General features: G+C 39.7%; 1 protein-coding gene across 3 annotated transcripts in view; it reads left to right on the top strand.

The window, feature by feature from the left end:
* The window catches only part of homer3b (homer scaffold protein 3b), a 38,359-nt gene that overhangs the window by 14,102 nt on the left and 4,401 nt on the right, over positions 1–19,856 (top strand). For 2 of the 3 annotated variants that reach the window (XM_026323477.2, XM_026323475.2), the window contains 8 exons: positions 19–175; positions 1,472–1,603; positions 2,286–2,393; positions 8,324–8,332; positions 10,440–10,576; positions 13,936–14,092; positions 17,929–18,039; positions 18,934–19,014. In XM_026323477.2, coding sequence (XP_026179262.1) covers positions 19–175; positions 1,472–1,603; positions 2,286–2,393; positions 8,324–8,332; positions 10,440–10,576; positions 13,936–14,092; positions 17,929–18,039; positions 18,934–19,014 — 892 coding nt within the window. The remainder of the gene's footprint in view (positions 1–18; positions 176–1,471; positions 1,604–2,285; positions 2,394–8,323; positions 8,333–10,439; positions 10,577–13,935; positions 14,093–17,928; positions 18,040–18,933; positions 19,015–19,856) is intronic. The other variant, XM_026323476.2, reaches the window with a different exon arrangement.

Raw genomic sequence — 19,856 nt, 5'->3', positions numbered from 1 at the left:
TTGCTGTATGTTTTAAAGGGAACAGCCCATCTTCAGCGCCAGAGCTCATGTCTTCCAGATCGACCCGGCCACCAAGCGCAACTGGCTGCCCGCCAGCAAACACGCCGTCACCGTGTCCTTCTTCTACGATGCCAGTCGCAGCGTCTACCGCATCATCAGCGTGGGGGGGACTAAGGTGAGAGCCCAACACACATGTTCAGGAGACAAGAAGGCAGGGAAAGGTCACCAAAGGTAGGAAGATGTAAGTTTTTCTTTGGTTACAGCCGAGTCAGCAGAGTAGTATTACATCAGTGCATGGACTCTTCATCCGTTTGCCATTTGGATGTGACTGTTACTGGTCAGAATGGATTATTCAAACGTAAACATTTTCAGCAGAACATTTATATCTCGCCCACATCAGTGATGCTGCATCCACAGCGATTTTAAAACACCCGAGAGTCTCAACAGTAACAGGATATCTTGTTAGCACCAAAATGAAGCTCAAAGAAAAATAGTGCTTTGTTGTTATCAGCCAACTGTGCCAATTTGTCACCCTGAGAGTTGCAGCTTTTGGATAAGAGACTAAAGAAATCTACATTTGGCAACAAATCCATCTTGTCAAACTGCTCACTCGAGGATGTTTCTGAACAGATCATCACACGCTATAAGAAGCTTTCTCACTTAGCTGTTTTACTCTTCCTGGGCTGATTGTTAGACTATTTGTCTTAATTTGCATGCAGCAAATTCTCCACTAGATCTTCATGGTGGTTATTTAACTGTAAGCGACACATCTGCAAAGGCTCTAGATTATGAAGACTGTGTGATCTTGACTTGTGTACAGTATGTATTATTGCTGTGGAGCGTCCTAAAGAAACAGAGACCGATCGCTTTACTGCCAGCTGCTACACAGTAGACAAAAGTCAGGCATATTTACATATGTACACCTAAGAAGTAACAAGGGGCTCTAATTAATTTGGCATTTAAAGGTGATGGGAGTTATTGATGATTCTTCCTCATTAGCTTGGAATATTCTGAAATCTTTGTCCTTGGAAATGATATTCTTTTGAAAACAGGCTTTTTTATCTTGAACAATGTGCGGCACACCAGCAAGTTATGGCAGAATGAGAGTCAGTGCACATTCATCACAGCTACTGTAGGTCTGCATTTACGTAAAAGTTCAAAGTATGAACAAATTTGTAAAATTAAAACATGATTGCACCAAAATATATCAATTCAAACAAATTTCCATCCCATTTGTACATCAGATTTATGTTAGGTTACTGCTCTATTTTCCCTACACATTTTAATTGAAAATCCTCTTTTATATATGTTTAATGTGTCCGTCCGTCCTGTTCCTGCTCTCATTCCTATTTACATCCTGTTTATATCCTGTTCATGACATTTATTACAAGAATACCCCACTTTTCCGACCGAGATCATTTATCTACATTTATAATCATGTTATTTCTTCTTCTGTGCTCTGTCGTGTCAGGCCATCATCAACAGCACCATCACCCCCAACATGACCTTCACCAAAACCTCTCAGAAGTTTGGCCAGTGGGCAGACAGCCGGGCCAACACCGTCTACGGCCTGGGCTTCTCCACAGAGCAGCAGCTGCAGCAGGTAAACGGCACTCACACACACACACCGCAGTAACATGCAAACAAAACACTTCAGAGAAGCTTTTCATTTATTCGATATAATACAGAGAGAGCAGATGGACTACAGAGCAGGAGAGGACACTGATGTGGTGTTGAAGGCCACACTTTCACTTTGTGTTAACACATGTTGTGACAGCGTCTGATGCAGATGGACTGTGTTTACACCAACACTTACGCCGTTTACACCAAACCTTTGCATTACATGCTGGAAATACTTCTTTTCTTTTCCTCCCCATGTCACAGGTTTTGCAGGACACTTTCTTTTTTTATCGTTTTATCTTAAAGATTTCAACTTTGCTCTGAGATAGAATGAGTGATGCACAATAACATTTTTTTTGCCACATTCAGCAGACGTTGTCATCCAGCGTGAATGCATATTGAAAACAACAGCAGGACTAGCTTTATTAAGCAGATGACATACAAGAAAATGCAGTTTGTCACAGCAACTGGACAATAAATAGAACAAATGGTCTTCTGACTTCCTGATAATTCTCTGGAGCAAAGCAGCTTGAAAAGTGGCCACACTGTCTTATATAAACCAAGGAAGATATGGAAGCGCTTGAGTTTCTTGCAGTGATGAGTTTCATGTTATGTTGTGAGAGGCCACAGTGTGACCTCTGTCTTTTCTCTCCCTCCACCTGCAGTTTGCAGAGCAGTTTAAAGAAGTGAAGGAGGCGGCTCGTCTGGCCAGAGAGAAATCCCAGGAGAGGTTTGAACTGGCCAACCCTGCACTCAGCATTGCAGCTCCTCAGGTAAAGCACTGCTGTATATTCTTACAAATCTTGTGTGTCTACATACAAGGGTTTTCTTAGTTATTTTGGATGATCAGAGTATTTCCCAGGTAGAAAACTGACACTCTGTCTGCTCATGTGTACTCGTACAAAGCTTGGAACTGTCTCATTATAATAAATCTGACAAAAATGATTAATGAGGTCAAAGTAGGCAAAATGATGTGAACAGTTTGCAGTAGGAAATATTTTCTTCATAGGTCTGTGGATTATCCTGAGTGACCGGGGCATCATTTCTGAAAGGACCCATTGCTCTCAGATTTTTTTTTTTTTTTTAAATTAGGTTTTGAGATCCTTTGTGCCCCACCAGTAATGTTCTGTCACCTCAATTATAAGGGGTTGATAGAAGGATTATCAAATGACTCCAAAATGAGATCTCCAAACTTCACCACATAAAACTAAAACAGTCAGTATAGAGGAACTGTGTGCACACATCATCATGAGATTAAACTATTAATTTTATATCAAATCAAGTGTTTTCTTAACAGAAATATTTTAAACGTGAAAAGGTTTAATCTGCTTGCATGTCTGGACATGGCCTTTGAAAAGGATGTACAACAGGTTTGGGTTGTAGCAAATTAACTTTGAAAGGACATGATGGTCTTTCTAACCTCTAGACCAGTACAGAAGAGCACAACGGTAATATCGCAATGAACTCTGTGCCTTTGTTTCTATTTTAAACATACACTGAGTCACAAGGATTAGATGGATCCCCATCTGGCCACTCCATTATGATCCCATCGGTTAACTCCATTAAAAGATTTCATGCATGACAAATGGGGAGGCAGAAAGAGACACCGGTGTGCAAGGTGTTTGGAGGGGCAGCAATGGCCAGGACTGAAAGAAAGAGGAATGAGAATCATGGGATTGGAGAGAAAAGAGGGGAAATGGGAGTGAAGGAGGGGAGCTGAATCATCTATAATTGAAGGGAATCTGGCTGGTGCTGCTGCTGAAAGGACAACGGCCAGTTTTTATTCTTCCAGTGTCCATGATTTCTTGGTTAACTTGATAACTCTGAGATTGAATTGGCGAAACGAAAATTTGCCTGCAGTGGAAACTTTTTGTCCTTCACCATTTCTCCTTCACAAAACTATCCTGTAATGATATTGCAAGTAAGACACAGAGTGATATTTACTGGGAAAGTTCTTCTAACATATACAGCATAAACAGTTAGAACATAGCTAATACACACCCAGCTCAGGAGGCTGTGATTTAACACAAACAAAAAGGGGGGAGCTGCTCTGCCAGTCTTCAATATTAGTTCCCTTGCCAAGTCTGAACATTAACAGTCAGTCTAGTTGTTAAAAGTGACATATTGTCGATTCAAAACAGAGTGAAGCACTAGTTTGTGTGTGCGCGCTTGTGTGTGCGTGTGTGTGTGTGCGCGCGCGTGTGTGCGCACTGCGTGTGTGTCTTAACAAAAAGCCACTCAGCAGGTCATGGAGACTGCAGTCACTCTGCCAACCACAACCTCAGCTCTGACACAGATAAGAGCTGATGGTTTGTCTTGTCTATTTATTTAGCGAGGCCGAGAGAAACCACCTCTGAATGCAACAAAACACAGCGTCAATAGCAAGAAGGTCAACAGCACAGGTCCAGAGCACAAGCTGAACAATGTTTCATCAAACTGGCTGACATTTAATAATAAACTTTTATTAAATATTGTTTTCTACACTGCCAGGGGATCAGTTTTATCAGAGCACTGGTACTGGACTGTGCTGCACAGAAGCAGACCTGAAAGAGGGTGGTCTTTGGTCAAACCGATGAGTAATTTCTCTTAAGCTTAACTTGTATGTTTTGCATTAACAGCCTCATACTTTGGAACAGATGCTTTTTGAAAATGAATGAAATACTGTTTTTCTACTCACTCTGCTTTCCTTGCATTTTAAATCCAAGTACATTTTGTAATGTGGTTCAATCTGAAGTGCAAATTTACATTTACCCTTCAGATAATGGCACAGTTTGCTAATTTCTCACTATATTTGCCACTGGTTGACAATCAATCTCTTTTTGATCACTGAAAAATGTGTAGAGCTTTGTTTTTGCTGAAGCTGCTGTACTGTAGCACTAGACTGATTAAATTACATTAGCGTTTGTTATTTCAGGGTCATTGTTTTTGACATTTTGTCATTAGTGGCAATGACACTGTAGACAGGGGCAAGAGAGAGGAGAATTACACATAATAAATACCCCCATAACCAAGACCCGTGCCATGTGACAGCATGTGATGCTGTCACATGGCACGGGTCTTAACCACTAGGGCACCAGGAGGTCCGAATTAGTTGCAATTCCGAATTAGTTGCAGTTCTTTAGTTAACATAGTTATCAACTGCCTTATAGGAAAGGAAATATAAATGCAGATTTAACAACATCAGAAAAAGAAAATGGAGAAGTCAGAAAAACACATAAAGGACTAAAAAGACAAAAGAAAAATGTCAGACAATGACAAAACCTTCTTCAAGAAAGGAAAGATGATCCTGTTTCGCATGTGTTATGTGATGATTTTGCAAGTCTAGCTGCTTGTACACGTGTGTGAAATGAATTTCTTTTCCTTGCATGTCTGTGCCTGGCAGACAAGAGTTGCTGTAGGATGTGTGGTGGTTTTAAAAAAAGTGGTAGAAGTACTTAGATCCTCTACTAGTCTTAGAGTAAGTGATGCAACAACGTAAAACAACTCCATCTCAACTAAGTCTGTAAAATCAATACATGTAGTAGAGTAAAATGCACAGTAGTAATCTCTGCAATACAGTGAAGTAGAAACAGTAAGTATAATGTGTACTCAAATAAGATACAGGTATCTCAGAATTGTACTTTAGTGTAGTACTTGAGTAAATGTGTTTAACTATATTTACAGACTGCACACTATTGTACATAAACATTATATATGTCCCTAAAGTATAATAGAAATAAAAAATTATTGATAATGATTTTCTTTTTCATTGTGGTGCATAATGCAGAAAAGGGTTGAATTCAGCATGTATGTCAGTGTGATGTGCAGGGTCTGACACTACAGGGAGGTCAGATGTCAGGGTTGGTAGCAGATCAACAGAGGTGTTGCATCCCGTCACTATGGCAACTCAACTAGAGACCTTGTTGAGTGTTATGCAAGGATGCACAAGGATGTACTTTTTTTTTTTTGATGAAAAAAAGTGCTCTGTCCTACTCTCACACACAGAGCACATGGACATGTGGTTGTGCATACATGCATGTTAATCGATTAGTCAGCACACACAACCATGCACTTGCCCTCACACACACACACACACACACACACACACACACACAAATGGGGCTGCGAACAGCCTGTGTACTGATTTCTCAACAAGACATCACTCATTGATTTTGTGTCAGACGGTAAACACAGAGGTGTTGTTGTTGTTGTTGTTGTTGTGTTTAATTCCACATCTGCTCACTTCTGACTCACAACACATTGTAAACGCTTAAATGCTGATTGTCTGAATTTGTGTAATTAAGAAATACTGTAATATCCCATCAAAACTGTTTCAGAGTGTTATTACACAATAGTGTGTAAGCCAAGCTAAGCCAAGTATTGATGGAATCCAAAGTGGCCATAATACCAGTTAAGAGCCCCATTAAGGCTAATGTTTTTGTTTAAACAAATGTGTGCTGTTTAAAGATTTCTGCATAGAGCCAGAACGCAAAGAAAGAAGAAGGTATTTATTTTATAATACTGGAAGCAGAAAATACAGCATTTATAGCCAAGTGTGCACTTTACATTATGATAAACCAACAAGCATAGATGTTTTTTTTTTTTGTTTTTTTTTAATGCGGGAAAAAAAAGCTGCAGTATTGTGGATTGTTTTATTTTCTCTTTCCCCCAGGGCTTTCCTCACCTCCAGCTGGTCACTAACCATCTACACTGTTGCAAAGCGGTATCTATGCAGCCTTGGGCTTTACAGAGCACATACGCTGCTTCTGATGGCAGCAGGGGATCGACAGGCAGTAAATCTCCAGCTTCCAGGCTTATTTGCACAGCTCAGTGATAAGATGGAGGAGGAGATAGTGAAGTCAGAGAGATAAAAATGAAGAATGACAAACAAAGCAATATAGCGAGCATTGTCAGACTGAGACGTGCAAAGATATTAAGAGACTGATGTAAAGAAACATAACATATAAAAGTATTTTAAATGTGAGTTATTCAAGTAGAGGTTTTATAATTATTGGCCACAGTGGGACCTGAACCCATAATCCTGTTAGAATTTCTATATTATAAAGCACTCAGGCACAGTTTAAACAATTATTTTCATGATTAAGAAAGATAATAGTCATAAAATATATTGAAATATTACTAATTTGAAACTGATCCAATTACATCACCAGAAGAATTGGCCACCACAGGTCGGTATGATTAGAAGCTATTGCACTGATGAAGGAAAGACATAGGATACCCAGAGAAAACCCATTCAGACCCCACGTCAGCCTTTAAATGAGATCACTATTGCAAATTTACTATGCAGACTTGAAGGCAATATCGAAACTCTAAGCAAGAAAGCAAACAAGCTTTCCAAAATGTCAAACTATTCTCTTAACACCAGTTGCTCCAATTGAATATGTTAAAAACTAGTGACCAAAAAAGAAAATGAGTCAAAAGAGATTCTTCCACAGCTTAAGACAGCCTAAATGGTACTAGTATGAATCCAAATGTTTCTTCTGCTAAATAAATAAATAAAGAGCTGAAGGCTAAGCATTAACAATTGAAGAATCACAGTGTCTTGGATGAACGGCACTGTAGGATGGACAGATAACAGCTCTCAACTTGTTTGCATCTGTTGACTGGAGCTTTGTTCCTCTGGTATCTATGCAGAGGCATATGTTTTAAACCACAGACTTGACATTAAAAAAGCATGTGTAGTTGTGTGTGTGTGTGTATTGCGTGTGTTCTTCACAAAGGGCTGTTTGCGTTAAGGGTTACGGTTGGGGTTAGGTATTTAGTTGTGATGGTTAAGATGAGGTTAAGGACCTAGGACATGCATTACAAAAATGAGTATCCTCACACAAATGTAAAGACCAGTGTGTGTGTGTGTGTGTGTGTGTGTGTGTCTGTGTGTGTGCTTGCGCGTGTGTGTATTGTTAGTATGGTGGAAGACAGGTGCTTTAAGGGGTGCTTGAACATGTACAGTACCTCTGATGTATGGAGACATGAATAAATAAAGGAGGTTTGTGGTTTCAATGAAACACTGTGTAGAAACAGCAGCTTTATAAAGCAGAGGGAGCAAATGGACTGATGCTGGGATAAATAAGTAAACAGTGTAGATGTACTTAAGACCAACAGTGGTGCAGGGACGTCACGATGAAAGCTCTCAGGAAAGCCGGTTAATATTTAAAGTATCTGGCGTCCCATTGATTACAAAGTAAACCTCTTCTCAGGGCACTGAAAAGCTTTTAAGTTGCTGCTTTGGGATTTGAGGTGTCATTAAAGTACAACACACATATTTATTGTGTGTATTTGACATTTTTCTTTATCGTATTTCACTTTATGATGAAGAAAAAAACAGAAAAACAGAAAAATGTACAATAACGCGTTTGTTCTGCTCCATCTTTGTTGCTAAGCACTTCCAGCTGTTGTGGGTGGGACTCTGACCTCTCTCCTTCTATGTTAACACACTTGGTTTTCTTTGTCTGTTGCCTTCAGGTGCAATCAGTGCTACTGCCAGTTACTCTCTTCTGTTAACTCCAAACGAACCAATGACAGAACTTGAACCTGTTCTCGTGCAGAAACAAATACCAAGTGTGGAAGTGCGTCAAGGTTTCATGAGCTGTAGACAGGAAGCATCGCTGTGTAGTCAGAATAATAGTGCTGGTTTTAATTATCTTTTTCTTTTCTCTTCCCTCTCTGTTTTCCTGATGTATCATTGGACATATTCATCTCTCAGCTCTCCCAGGTGCGTGAAAACACAAACTCCACCACACAATTACAAAGGAACACAAAGATAACAATCTTCTTTTGTCCAAGAGACTGCAGTGCTCATGGACACTTAGTTTTGCATGGACTGTCATGCTCAATAATTCATCTGGAGTATGATTAAAGTTCAGAGCATATTTAGCTTCAGAACACAGCCAGCGTTTGCTATAAAGATGTGCAGGTTATGGCAACATGCAGCTAAATTCACCCGCTATTTTCTGAAATGTTCGCTCAAAATGAATATTTTCCAATATTCCCTGAGAGCAGAAAATACACAGATGGGGAAATTTCTTTCAGGCTCTTTGGACTCTTGTTAATTTGTTGGTCTTTTGTAGGCTTGTTCTACCTTGTTTCCCCAGATGCTATTAGCAAACAACACTTGGAAAAAGTGCTGTAAGTTTGTAAGCCCAGTTACGATTTAAACATGATCCACAGTATGAATTATTCAGGGATACGCACAGGCGATCCTTCGGTTTTGGGGCCGGGCTGGAGTTGTCTTAGCTTTGATTTTTCTCCTGGCCTTGAGTTCCTTCCTCTGGACACAGAGCTCATTCACATGAGTCGACTGTGTGTTTTATTTCCTTATCCATCCATATGGACAGTCAGAGAGCTGCTGAGCTATAGATAATAAATTGTTTCCCTCAGGGGAATGCAGTCAGGCTCGATCGGATTAATAATACAATGTTTTTCTACAGTAAGTGCAGGGATGTAATGTGTCTCTGAGGCACTTGGTTGCTGAGAAGTTCAGGTTTAGGTTTTTCTGCAGAAAAAAAAAAAAAAAGATGACAGAAGGCAGCAGGGGTCTACTGAAATGTGCCACCACTAATTGATCTGCACACTTCCTAAAAGGAATCTGAATAATCTTTTAGCCCATTGCCTCAAAGTGAGGAAAATGCTTCTCACAGAAGGAGACTTAAACCAATTTCTGGCAGCAGTGAAGGAAAATATCAAAACAGACTGTCTGGACTTCACTGTGCCAGGCTATAGTCAGGTCATCTGCATATTGTAACATCATAGTCAAAGTGACTTTATATGTTGATAAATGGGTTCATTTTGTATTGTTACATTTTACTGCTGCTGCAAAAAAGAAATGAATATGGTATGTAAACAAAAACAGATGAATCCCTAATCAATTATTTAGGTCTCGGCAACAACACATAAAATACGTGTCTCTGAATGTTGTAGTTTTAAACTTTTAAGCTAAAAATGGTAACTTGTGTCTATCATTTCATGACAGCGAAGTAAAGTATCTTCTGAGAAGGCTCATGTAACATGAACGAAAGCCGCACATCAGCCACTGAATACTGAATGTGCAGTAAACATATCATCTCAATAGATATTATGGCATGACACCTGCATATGCATAATTCTCACACTCACACACAAACACCAGATGAATCCTTGGATGAGAAACTGTACTTCAGTCATTTCTCATTGAGTCCAAGTCCAACCAGATCTCTGAGGCTGTATGAAGAGGAGGCAGCTGGGTTCCACACATGGCTGCTCACTGTTCATGGAGCCTGTTTACAGGAGCCCAGATGGGACATATGAAGCATTGACAGGTTCTGTCCTGTCCTGCTGCTGTGTCTTGTTCATTTTGTGTGTTTTGTGTTTTTTTTTTTCTGATGACAGTCTGAATATAGAGATGCTAACAGTAATTAATTCTGAAAATCCTTGTTAAGCAATGTAACACCAGTAATCTTTGTATATTATGGGTATGTTGACTGAAGAAATCAAGGTCATTTAGAACATCCACTTTCAATACACCAAAATTAAATTATACAATAAAGGGAAAAGTGCAGACATGTAATTTTACCCTGTCGCAAACACTCCTGTTCTCACCTAGGAAAGCTGCAGTGTAGTTCAATGGATTTACCCTATAATCCCCAAAGCACTGCAGAAAACATCCCTTTTTTATCAAGTTCAAACACTTACACAAGTGCTGGTGTGTGTGGCCTTTCTTTTTCTTTGCTTCAGAGTCAGTTGGACTGAATGAATCTAATGCTGTTTTACTGATTTCATTTCAGTTTTGCAATAGAGTTCATTCCCGTGTTTTCTCATCTCTGATGTTCCACGTGTTGTTCTAGGAGTTATCGGAGGAGCATCATTCTCCGCCGCTGCTGACAGTTAATGGGCCGGGAGAGGAAAAGCTGTTTCGCAGTAAGAGCGCCGAAGTGGAGCTGACAGTGGAGAAGGAGAGGGTCAAGAAGATGTTGTCTGAGGGGTAATGATGATATTTTCTTTCTTTTAACAAGACGTTTGCACCTTGTGCCTCTGAGTGCACTGATTAACTGGAGGACAAAAACATTTAATAGGTTTAATTACTTAAAGGCATTAGGGTGCACAGTGGTTTTACGTTTGTTCATTTAATAGTTTGGGTTTTTTAGCTAAAACTAATAACCGTCAGTGATCAAACAATGTTTTCAGACTGAAAGGCTTTTGTTGTTGACTTTTCACTTCTTTTTTTAATTTGACCTGCTGCACCAATGGTATACACCCCAGTTCACTCCAATATAATAAATATATACACTTTAAAAAAGTCATATTTTTAGGATTTGCTTCTAATGAAGAGTGTGCTAAATGTATTTTACCTTCGTTATTTCATAAGGAACAATGCACTTTACTGATATCTGAGTTGGGAAACTCAAAAAGAAAAAGCATGCAGTGAACATTTCTGCTCAGGATTTCTGCTGCTTATGAAAGAATATTTGGCTTACAGCATAACAGCAACCCATAACAATAATACCCAAAAGACACACATAAAACACACATCAAAGTGAAATGACAGAGAGTAGCAGAGATGTGTGTGTGTGTGTGGGAGTACTGGAATGGAAATTTGATCTGTTAGAGCTTACAAAGTTGACTATAGAGGTTGAAATCCACTGACTTAGCTCCAGCTTGGTTCCATGAGCAGATGTAAATGCCAGAAGCAGTTTTTTGAGCCTCTGTAGGGTAAGTGGTAATGACTCAAAGCATTCAGTTCATGTTGTCTGTTAGCTGAATAAAAGAGACTGTGATCACAAGCAATTAGGCTGCAAATCATTTAAAGGGTGTTTACCTATAGTGAGGCTTCATACAGTTCTCTAAATGTGTTGTTTTAACATCCTGGATAACGATCTGCATCACAGTGCCTTTTGTTCAGAATTGCTGCATTCAAGTAATTGCAGGAAAAATGGTATGTAAATATATAAATGTGGAAAATAGAAAACATCTGGTTCCCATAAATGAGCCACTAGTTCTCTGGCCTACGTCCTAAACCACCAAAAATGACTGAAAGCTGTTCACAGATTTTTAATTTATTCCATCCTCCAACCTGAAAATGTACGAGCTCCAGGAAAAAGCTTTTGTATCAGTAACAGCCATTACAAACAATGCACTGTTATCTATCCACCTGGGGAAAAAACATGATACATTACCAAAGAGCTGCCAGCAGAAAGTGAAAATGTAAACTGGAGTGATTTGTGTGTCTGTAACTTCCCCTGGGTAAGGAGGAGCACATCATCTCTACTATATTTTAAATTCTGTTACCCATATGGTCACTTTTCCACAATGGAAGTGAAACCAAAGTCAAAGGGGTGCTCCAACAGTTAAGTATAGCACTTCCACAAATATGGAAGGACACACTTGAGACAAATCAAAGGGTCAATCTCCCAGTTTTGCAAGTGAAAATCTGTTTAGCATAGGGAGCATTACTCTGCATTTTTAATGTCTTCTATCGCTCTGGGGGAGCTTTGTCGAGTTTGAGTGGGCTTAGAGATTACACAGTTATGACAAATAGCCTGCATTACAAACTAAGGACTTGGCATTTGGATTAAATGTCCCCTTCTTTCAAAGACACACTGTCGAGTTGAATTACAGGAAATGTAGGATGCTGGGTTGTTTGTTCCCGCTCGTAGTCATATATCTTCAAATTTTACCTTCTTATCTGCCTGTGACCAGTTGAATCAAGTGTGACAGCCGATCAGGAGCTAGTGAGTCAAGTCAAATCAGTTTTATTTAAAAGTCCCTAAATCTTAAATTTGCCACAAAACAGGAACTACATCATAAGAGGGATCCTTTTCTAGAATGGACAGGCAGTGCATGTACTCTATTTCCAGAGCAGACACAGATAACAAAAGTAAAATGAATTAAAATTAATAATGAGAAACTAAATGATAATTTCAGATTAGAAATTTAGCTGGGTGGACACAGAGCATAGAGAGAATGAAACTAGTCAATGCTGTGGTTCTTGAGGACAGAGAATGCACTTTACAAATGCAGATATTTGGAGCTTGACTCATACTAGAGACTAAATGTCAGGAAAAATAAATTATTTTCTTTACAGCAGAATGAGTCTTCTGTCTTTTTTTTTTTAAAAGGCATCACAGATTGACTGGGCTGGCGTGTAGGAAAGGTTCACCTTCACTTAAGAAACTTCACAGCTCTGAATAACTAAGAAAGCAGCAAAGAGTCAGTCTAAAAGCTTTTTCCCTGAAAGCAATAAGAAGCCTATAGTCTGCCTGGAAACTATGCAACAGGTGCATAGAGGTGCACTCCCTGGCTCTGCAGTTATTTATTGGGGGGGGGTGCATGCACGTGTGCGTGTGCGTGTGTGTGTGCGTGCGTGTGTGTGTGTGTGTGTGTGTGTGTGTGTGTGTGTGTGTGTGTGCGTGCGTGCGTGCGTGTGTGTGTTTGCATGTCCATGACTTAAGACCAGCCAAGCCTGAATGCTTCTGAGTTTAGCGGCTCATAGCAGTCACCATTATAGTGGCCATTATTGATCCCTCAACCTTTCATCTGAGACCTGGAAGCAGAAAAACACTCGTCCTCAGCTGCTTTACAACCTATTATCCCCAGGATTTTATTTTATGATTGTTACGAGACAATGCAGGCTTTTTCCTCCTGTTGCTATGGTGAGTAGTTTTATGGTTGCCAGGCTGTTAGTTTGGTCGTCATGGCAAGGACTCAACTTCCTAAACTCCATCTTTTCATCCGAAAGCTTTCTGGTTTATTAAATACCTCCTCTGAACCGTGACCTTTTGGGGCGCACAGGACCTGAGCTCTCTTTTCCACGTTTTAATAAAGGAGCCCACATTATTTTTTACATAGTACCCTTTGATGTAATTTCCCTAAAGGTCCATATTGTTATATTATTTTGGAAGTTATAAGCTAAATTGTTTTCAGAAGACTCACATATACTCATGTGAAGCAATCAACTACATTGACTAACATGATAATCACCCTGGTAGTTATTGCACTAACTGGGGACTCCTTTTATCTTACCACCAAAGTAACAAACTGCCAGCCTTGGACAGGAGCATGTGAAGTACTGCTGGACTTATTACCACAACATATACTGGAATGCATTATAATCTACCTATCAAAGACATGAATGACAACACAAATTAGAGGAGACCGGGCCAGAACTAAAGGGGGAGTGAATATTGGACATTTGTTGGGAGGCAAATCACTCTAAGTAAATGTTACTGTTGTTCTGTTTCTGCTCACATTTATGCACTGACTTGTTGTATTTATGGGTAATTCTACTAGTATATACTTTATATTACTACTTTAGTTAAGACTTTATTTGTTACTTGTCCTCAGGTCCATGTGTGAGATAAACCTGGAGGCTGAGCTCTTCACCCTGCAGGACAGTAACGCCAAGCTGGTGGCAGCGCTGCAGGAGGCCAACAGCAGCGTGGAGCAGTGGAAGAAGCAGCTGGCTGAATACCAGGAGGAGACCGATCGCCTCAGAGACCAGGTGACTGTGTAGACAATATGTACAAAATAGCACCTTATAGTGCAGTACTGTACCTCCAAGGTTTGAAACTAGTGTAATTAATATTTGGTATAAGCTGAGACTTTTTTTTTACTAATTTAACTAAGTTGTGTTTTTAAGCAAATATAAGGACAGACCACCTCAGTCAACCTACAGTATCTAGACTACATTATTATTATTATTATTATTATTATATTTTCTTATGCTGAAATTAGTGTTTTTATGTCAGTGCTGTTTGCTGTCAGTCATTTCACGCCCACTGGAGAAACTTTGTCCTCCAGCAAATGTTTCAAAAACACGTCTTTACAAAATATTTTTGTCACATCCCAGTGTTTTGTTTAGGGGATCTATATCAGCTGTACAGTAGTTCTTTTCAATGTAGCTTAAACACTTAAAAGCTCAAACACAAAATATGTTAAAAAAGAAATATTTGCCGCATTATTTAGAAGACCTGTAAACTAAATCTTGCGTTATCGTGTTCAGGATTATAATTTTAAAAATCATCACACCCTTATCTGAATGTATGTACATGTATGGTTTAAGAAAAAAAGAATAAAAAGAAAAAAGAATACTTTGCTGAAGTAAAAGTAGAAATAGAGCATGTAATTTCATTCACTTTTAATAAGAGTTTCCTGTCATCCCCATGTGACCATTCATAGATAGTAAATGGATGTGAATTTTTTATTTTATTCATACATCAAGTATCGCACGAAAATCCCAGCGTGGTCTTGGTCTGTTCCAAACTGCAGCTGCATTTTTCATCCAGCCCCCCTCCTTGGGATATTTTTGTTGACAGTCTTCCGTGATAATCGCAGGACCAGAATGCAGACATTTAATTTTTAATTTAGAGAGAGAAAATTATGCCCTTGGTCAAGCTTAACAAGGCTTTTTCAATGCGACAGATTTAAGTGCCTCTGCATCCAGCATGTAATAAAACTATTATCACCAGCGACAGAAAACTGGCCGTTTTACTTTTTATTTTTAGCCTACAACATGGTTTCAGGCAGCATGTTGGCTGAGTGGTTAGCACTGTTGCCTCACAGCAAGAGGGTCGTGGGTTCACAACCTGGCCTCCCGCAGTCCGAAAACATGCATGTTCGGTTGATTTGGTGACTCTAAATTGCCCATAGGAGTGAGTGTGAGTGTGTGTGGTTGTTTGTCTTTGTGTGTCTCTATGTGGCCCTGTGATGGACTGGTGACCTGTCCAGGGTGTACCCCTGCCTTTCACCCAAAGAGAACTGGGATAGGCTCCAGCAGATCCCTGTGAACCTAAATGGGAATAAGCGGGTGTAGATGATGGATGGATGGATGGATGGATGGATGATGGTTTCATATGTCTCTAGTACTTCAGGTGAAATTGACAGATACACACATTTGTTTTCATCACTCTTGGGGACATTACATTGACTTACACTTACACACTTACATTAACCTTCACTGTAATGACTACTTGTCTAACCCAAACCTTAACCTAACCCTGCACCTAACCTCAGTGGGTGTTTCTAAAACGTAATGTTTTAGATTTTAGGGACATGGTTCTTATGTCCTCATAACATGAGTAATAGCAGGCCACACACACACAGACACTGCACCGAAGTCAACCAGGTGGCTGGAAGTAGAGCAGGCCTCCAGGGTTTGGCAGTGGGGTATTTGAAGGGGGCAGGGATACACTTTTTTTTTTTTTCTATTTTTTTTTTTTTTGGGACACCCTATACTGCCCACCCCCTCCCCCCTCTCTGCCCCAGTTAGAGGAAGATGATAAATCACTGTACAAGCAGAAGGAGAGAGGTTGACTGGCTTCTTCTCTCATTTTACACTCACATCTTCAGTCATGTGTTTGTGTTCTCGGTTTATTTTCTGGGTTTCTGGGTTACCTCTGACCCCTGCTCTATTTCTACTCAGCAGGGTAACTTTATTGACAGCAAGGCAGTTTAGTGTTTTAGATAATATACATAAACGGCCTTAAGACTCTGTTTTGTAAAAACAGTGATAAAGACTTGTGATTCAGTGACATAAACATCCCGAGCAGAAAGAAGTTCCTAATTAAAATTTGTTGGATATAGTGAATTATAAACTGATACGCCAGGTTTCACTGTTTTTGGAGCTGCATCTGCTGCAAAGTCTTACTCAGCTGACTGCTTCTAGATCTATATACAGTATTTATAACACCACCGGGTTTTCATTCCTCTGTCAATCAGAGATAAGAACATTCCTGAGAACATTCATTTAGAAAGATTTCACAGTTTTTGCTGTTTTTCTCTCCTCAAATTTATTTGTGTGGAGTACAGAGACGTGTAGTTGGTGCCTCTGGGGGCAGTAGCCGTCACTTACAAAGGGGCTGAGTCCTCTGGGACTGCATGGACCCCACACTACTTCAATCCATGGTGGTTTTCTGAAGCTCATCTTGGATGGAGCGCAGCACGGAATCTATAAAGAGCCATTTTGAAATTCCATCCATCCACTATCCATACCTGTTTATTACTATTTAGGGTCACAAGGGATCTGCTGGAGCCTATCGCAGCTCTCTTTGGGTGAAAAGGCAGGGGTACACCCTGTCCCCAGACCCCTATTCATCACAGGGCCACATACATACAAACAACCACACACACTCACACTCACTCCTATGGGCAATTTAGAGTCACCAATCAACCTGACATACATGTTTTTGGACTGGACCTGGAGAAAACCCACACAAGCACAGGGAGAACATGCAAACTCATCAAAAAGAGATGGCAAAGTCCCCTGCTGGGTTATGAACCCAGGACCTTCTTGCTGTGAGGCAACAGTGCTAACCACTAATCCACCATGCTGCCCAAACATTTTAAAATTGTCTGTGAAAATACAGGGGAGATGTTGTATAGAGACAAAGGAAAATGTTGACATTCTTTTTACTAATTTTATGTAAAAGCTAAACCAAATCACATTCATCAAACACAAATGTTTACCTGTCAGCTGTCATTGTGTTATATGTCAGGTTTTCCTTTCTAGCATCTGGCAATTAGGCTGCACTGAGACTCACATTTTAAGTGAATCCAATTAAGGCTAGACTCAGAATATTTAAACTGTTTTCTGATTTTTCTACCATCACTGTTATAAACAGGTTAGGCCTGTTATAATCAGCCTGTTTCTTCAAACTGTAAACACTCAGAACTGTTTTTTTTTCTTGCGTAAGTGGAGGGTTTTTCCTACAGTGTGGAAAACATAATATATGCTATTTTAATTTGCCATAACCAAAACTCAGTGGTAATTGAACCCATCACCCTGTCAGCACTGGTGACTTGCTCTGACTGTTGTCAGTCTTCAAGCATAAACTGAGTGAAGTTCGAACTTTAAATCCCATTTAGTCAAAACATCAAAGGCTGAAAAGTTTGTCCTTGTTTATTCAAACTGCCACTCACTACCTTAATTTCTTCTATTAATATGTTAAATGCAGATAAATGGGTCAGATTGAGACTTTTTTTTAAAAAGGTCACGTGTCTACAGCAATTTAAAAAAGCCTCAAAAGGTTTCAGTACTGTGACCACTGACTGCAAAGCTTTTTTTCCACAGATACATTCCAGCTGTGTGTGTGTGTGTGTGTGTGTGTGTGTGTGTTGATACTGATGGTGTAATGGCGACATGAATAGTTCAGAAATGATGGAATTTGCAGTTTCCTGATGTTGCTGAGGCTTCAAAGGGAAACTATATTGTTCTGTTGTGTCTAATAAGGCTGTGCTAGCAAGGCTATAGACTGGTATCTTGTATCTGAGGACAAAAAATACATTAGTAGTATTAATGTGGTTTGTGTGTGTTTGTGTGTGTGTTTGTGTTTGTTCCAGGTGGCAGAGCTGGAGGCCCAACTGGGGCATCCTGCTGCAGGTCAGACTGGTAGAGAGGAGCTGAGCCGGTCACTGGAGGAGCTCGAAGCCCTGCTGAGGGCCAAAGACCAGGTAAGACACCCCGATCACTCCCTGCACCTGAATCTCCATCTGACATTTATTTACCTTGGAAAACCTACAAAACTTTGAGCAAAACTGTTACTTGTAAGTGTATTCAGCCAGGAATTAAAAGTTCAAGTGTCAGTTTGAATATTTCTTTTCTAAATCATATTAGAGCGTTTTAATGAGATTTTTCTGGTTCAGTAAGTTTTACATGACAAAATATTTAAAATTTTGAGGTGAGATAAACAAAAGAGAAGAGTGTGTTCTTGGCTTCTGTTTATGCCCTTGTAGACCTCAACTTGTCTGAGGTGCTGTCATTTTTCTTGTTTATTGACTGCTCTGGTCAGGCTGAAGAGTGCAACAAAACACACAGAAATTAAGACCTCAGATACAGACGTCCAGAGCTGTCACCTATAATTGAAATCAGGACTTAACACCCATCTGACTCACCTGCGTAACAGCTTCCAATCCTGCCCTTTAATATTATTTTTTTACGGTGCCAAAGAATCATCATGTGCTCGTTCGGGCCAAGTCGGTGACCATCAAATACATGCTGGAAACACTCAGCCAAAAGCCCCTGGATAAATGAAAAGAATATTAAAGTGAAAATATTTACTAAAGCATCTTGTTACTGTCCTCCAGCTTTTTTTTAGCTTAGCCACGTCTGCCCAGCTATTTTAAACAAGAAACATTAGCATCCAGAAACATCAAGGTGTCTGACAGAATAGGAATATGATATCTCACCTTTATTTATAGCAACACATAGGTATGGACTGAAGCATGTTGGTGCAAAACAAGAGGTGAAGTCTCCACATATCTGATAAAGCATTATTATGGGTGTGGGGTATAAGCAATACAGTGTGAGGATGGTTTTATGGTAGTGTGAAATCATTCTGTTTTCAGGAAATTCACAATCTACAGAGCAAGAAAAAAGATGTGGGTGAACTAGAGAAGGAAAGAGAGGACGCCATGCAGAGACTCAAGGTAAGCTGGTGAGAAGCGTGTGGCTATATCCCAAGGTCTTTAGAAATCAGATCTCAGTTATCTAGGCTGCAGTTGTAAAGTTCTTGAAGGTAACTGGTTGGTGGAACTAATAGACTGGTGTGATGCACACAACCCTGGAAATAATAGAAAGTTTTGTCTTTGCCCACATTTCAGCAACAAATTAACAAGATCATACTGATTTTGCACAACACATATTGGTTCTGCTATTTTACAAGAAGTTCATAGCATAGAAAAGCAGGACAAATATTTCGCTGACTGGAAGATATATAAAAGGACTTTTATTTTATTTTATTAATTTCTTTTTGCCATTGTTGTGTGTGGTGCACTTAGTAAGAGGTCACTCTTTCAAGGCTGTTCTTTTAACTGCACCCTAGTACAGTCTGTCTTACTCATTTGTCCTCTGCAGAGATAACACAGCAGTGTTTCTAGGTCTGATGTTAGTGGTATATGCTTTTCACCATGCCACATTTATTCATTTATTTGTTTAACATTTTCTCATTACATTGGTGATCTCAGATGGTTTATTATGAAAAGACTAGACACGTCCTTGTAGTAAGAGGAACAAACAAAAAAAGCCAGTCCTAGTTTTGCATGCTGGTTTCAACTCCAAGCCAGGCAGGGCCACGCAGTCAGCAAATGGAAAATACTGTATGGTATAAGTACTGGTATGGTACCTATACAAGACACAGTAGAGTTCAGACCAGCAGCATTAGAGCGGACGAATCAGTACAGCTGAACTGAGGACTTCAAGGAGAAAGCAAATTGTATTGAATTTCTATGTTAATGCAGGAGATTATACCTGTTGCATACTGCATAGCCTT

The sequence above is a fragment of the Mastacembelus armatus genome, chromosome 4 (assembly GCF_900324485.2).
Source record: "Mastacembelus armatus chromosome 4, fMasArm1.2, whole genome shotgun sequence".
NCBI classification, from domain to species: Eukaryota; Metazoa; Chordata; class Actinopteri; order Synbranchiformes; family Mastacembelidae; genus Mastacembelus; species Mastacembelus armatus.
The sequence above is the reverse complement of the archived record's forward strand: the minus strand, read 5'-3'. Positions and strand labels throughout refer to the sequence as shown.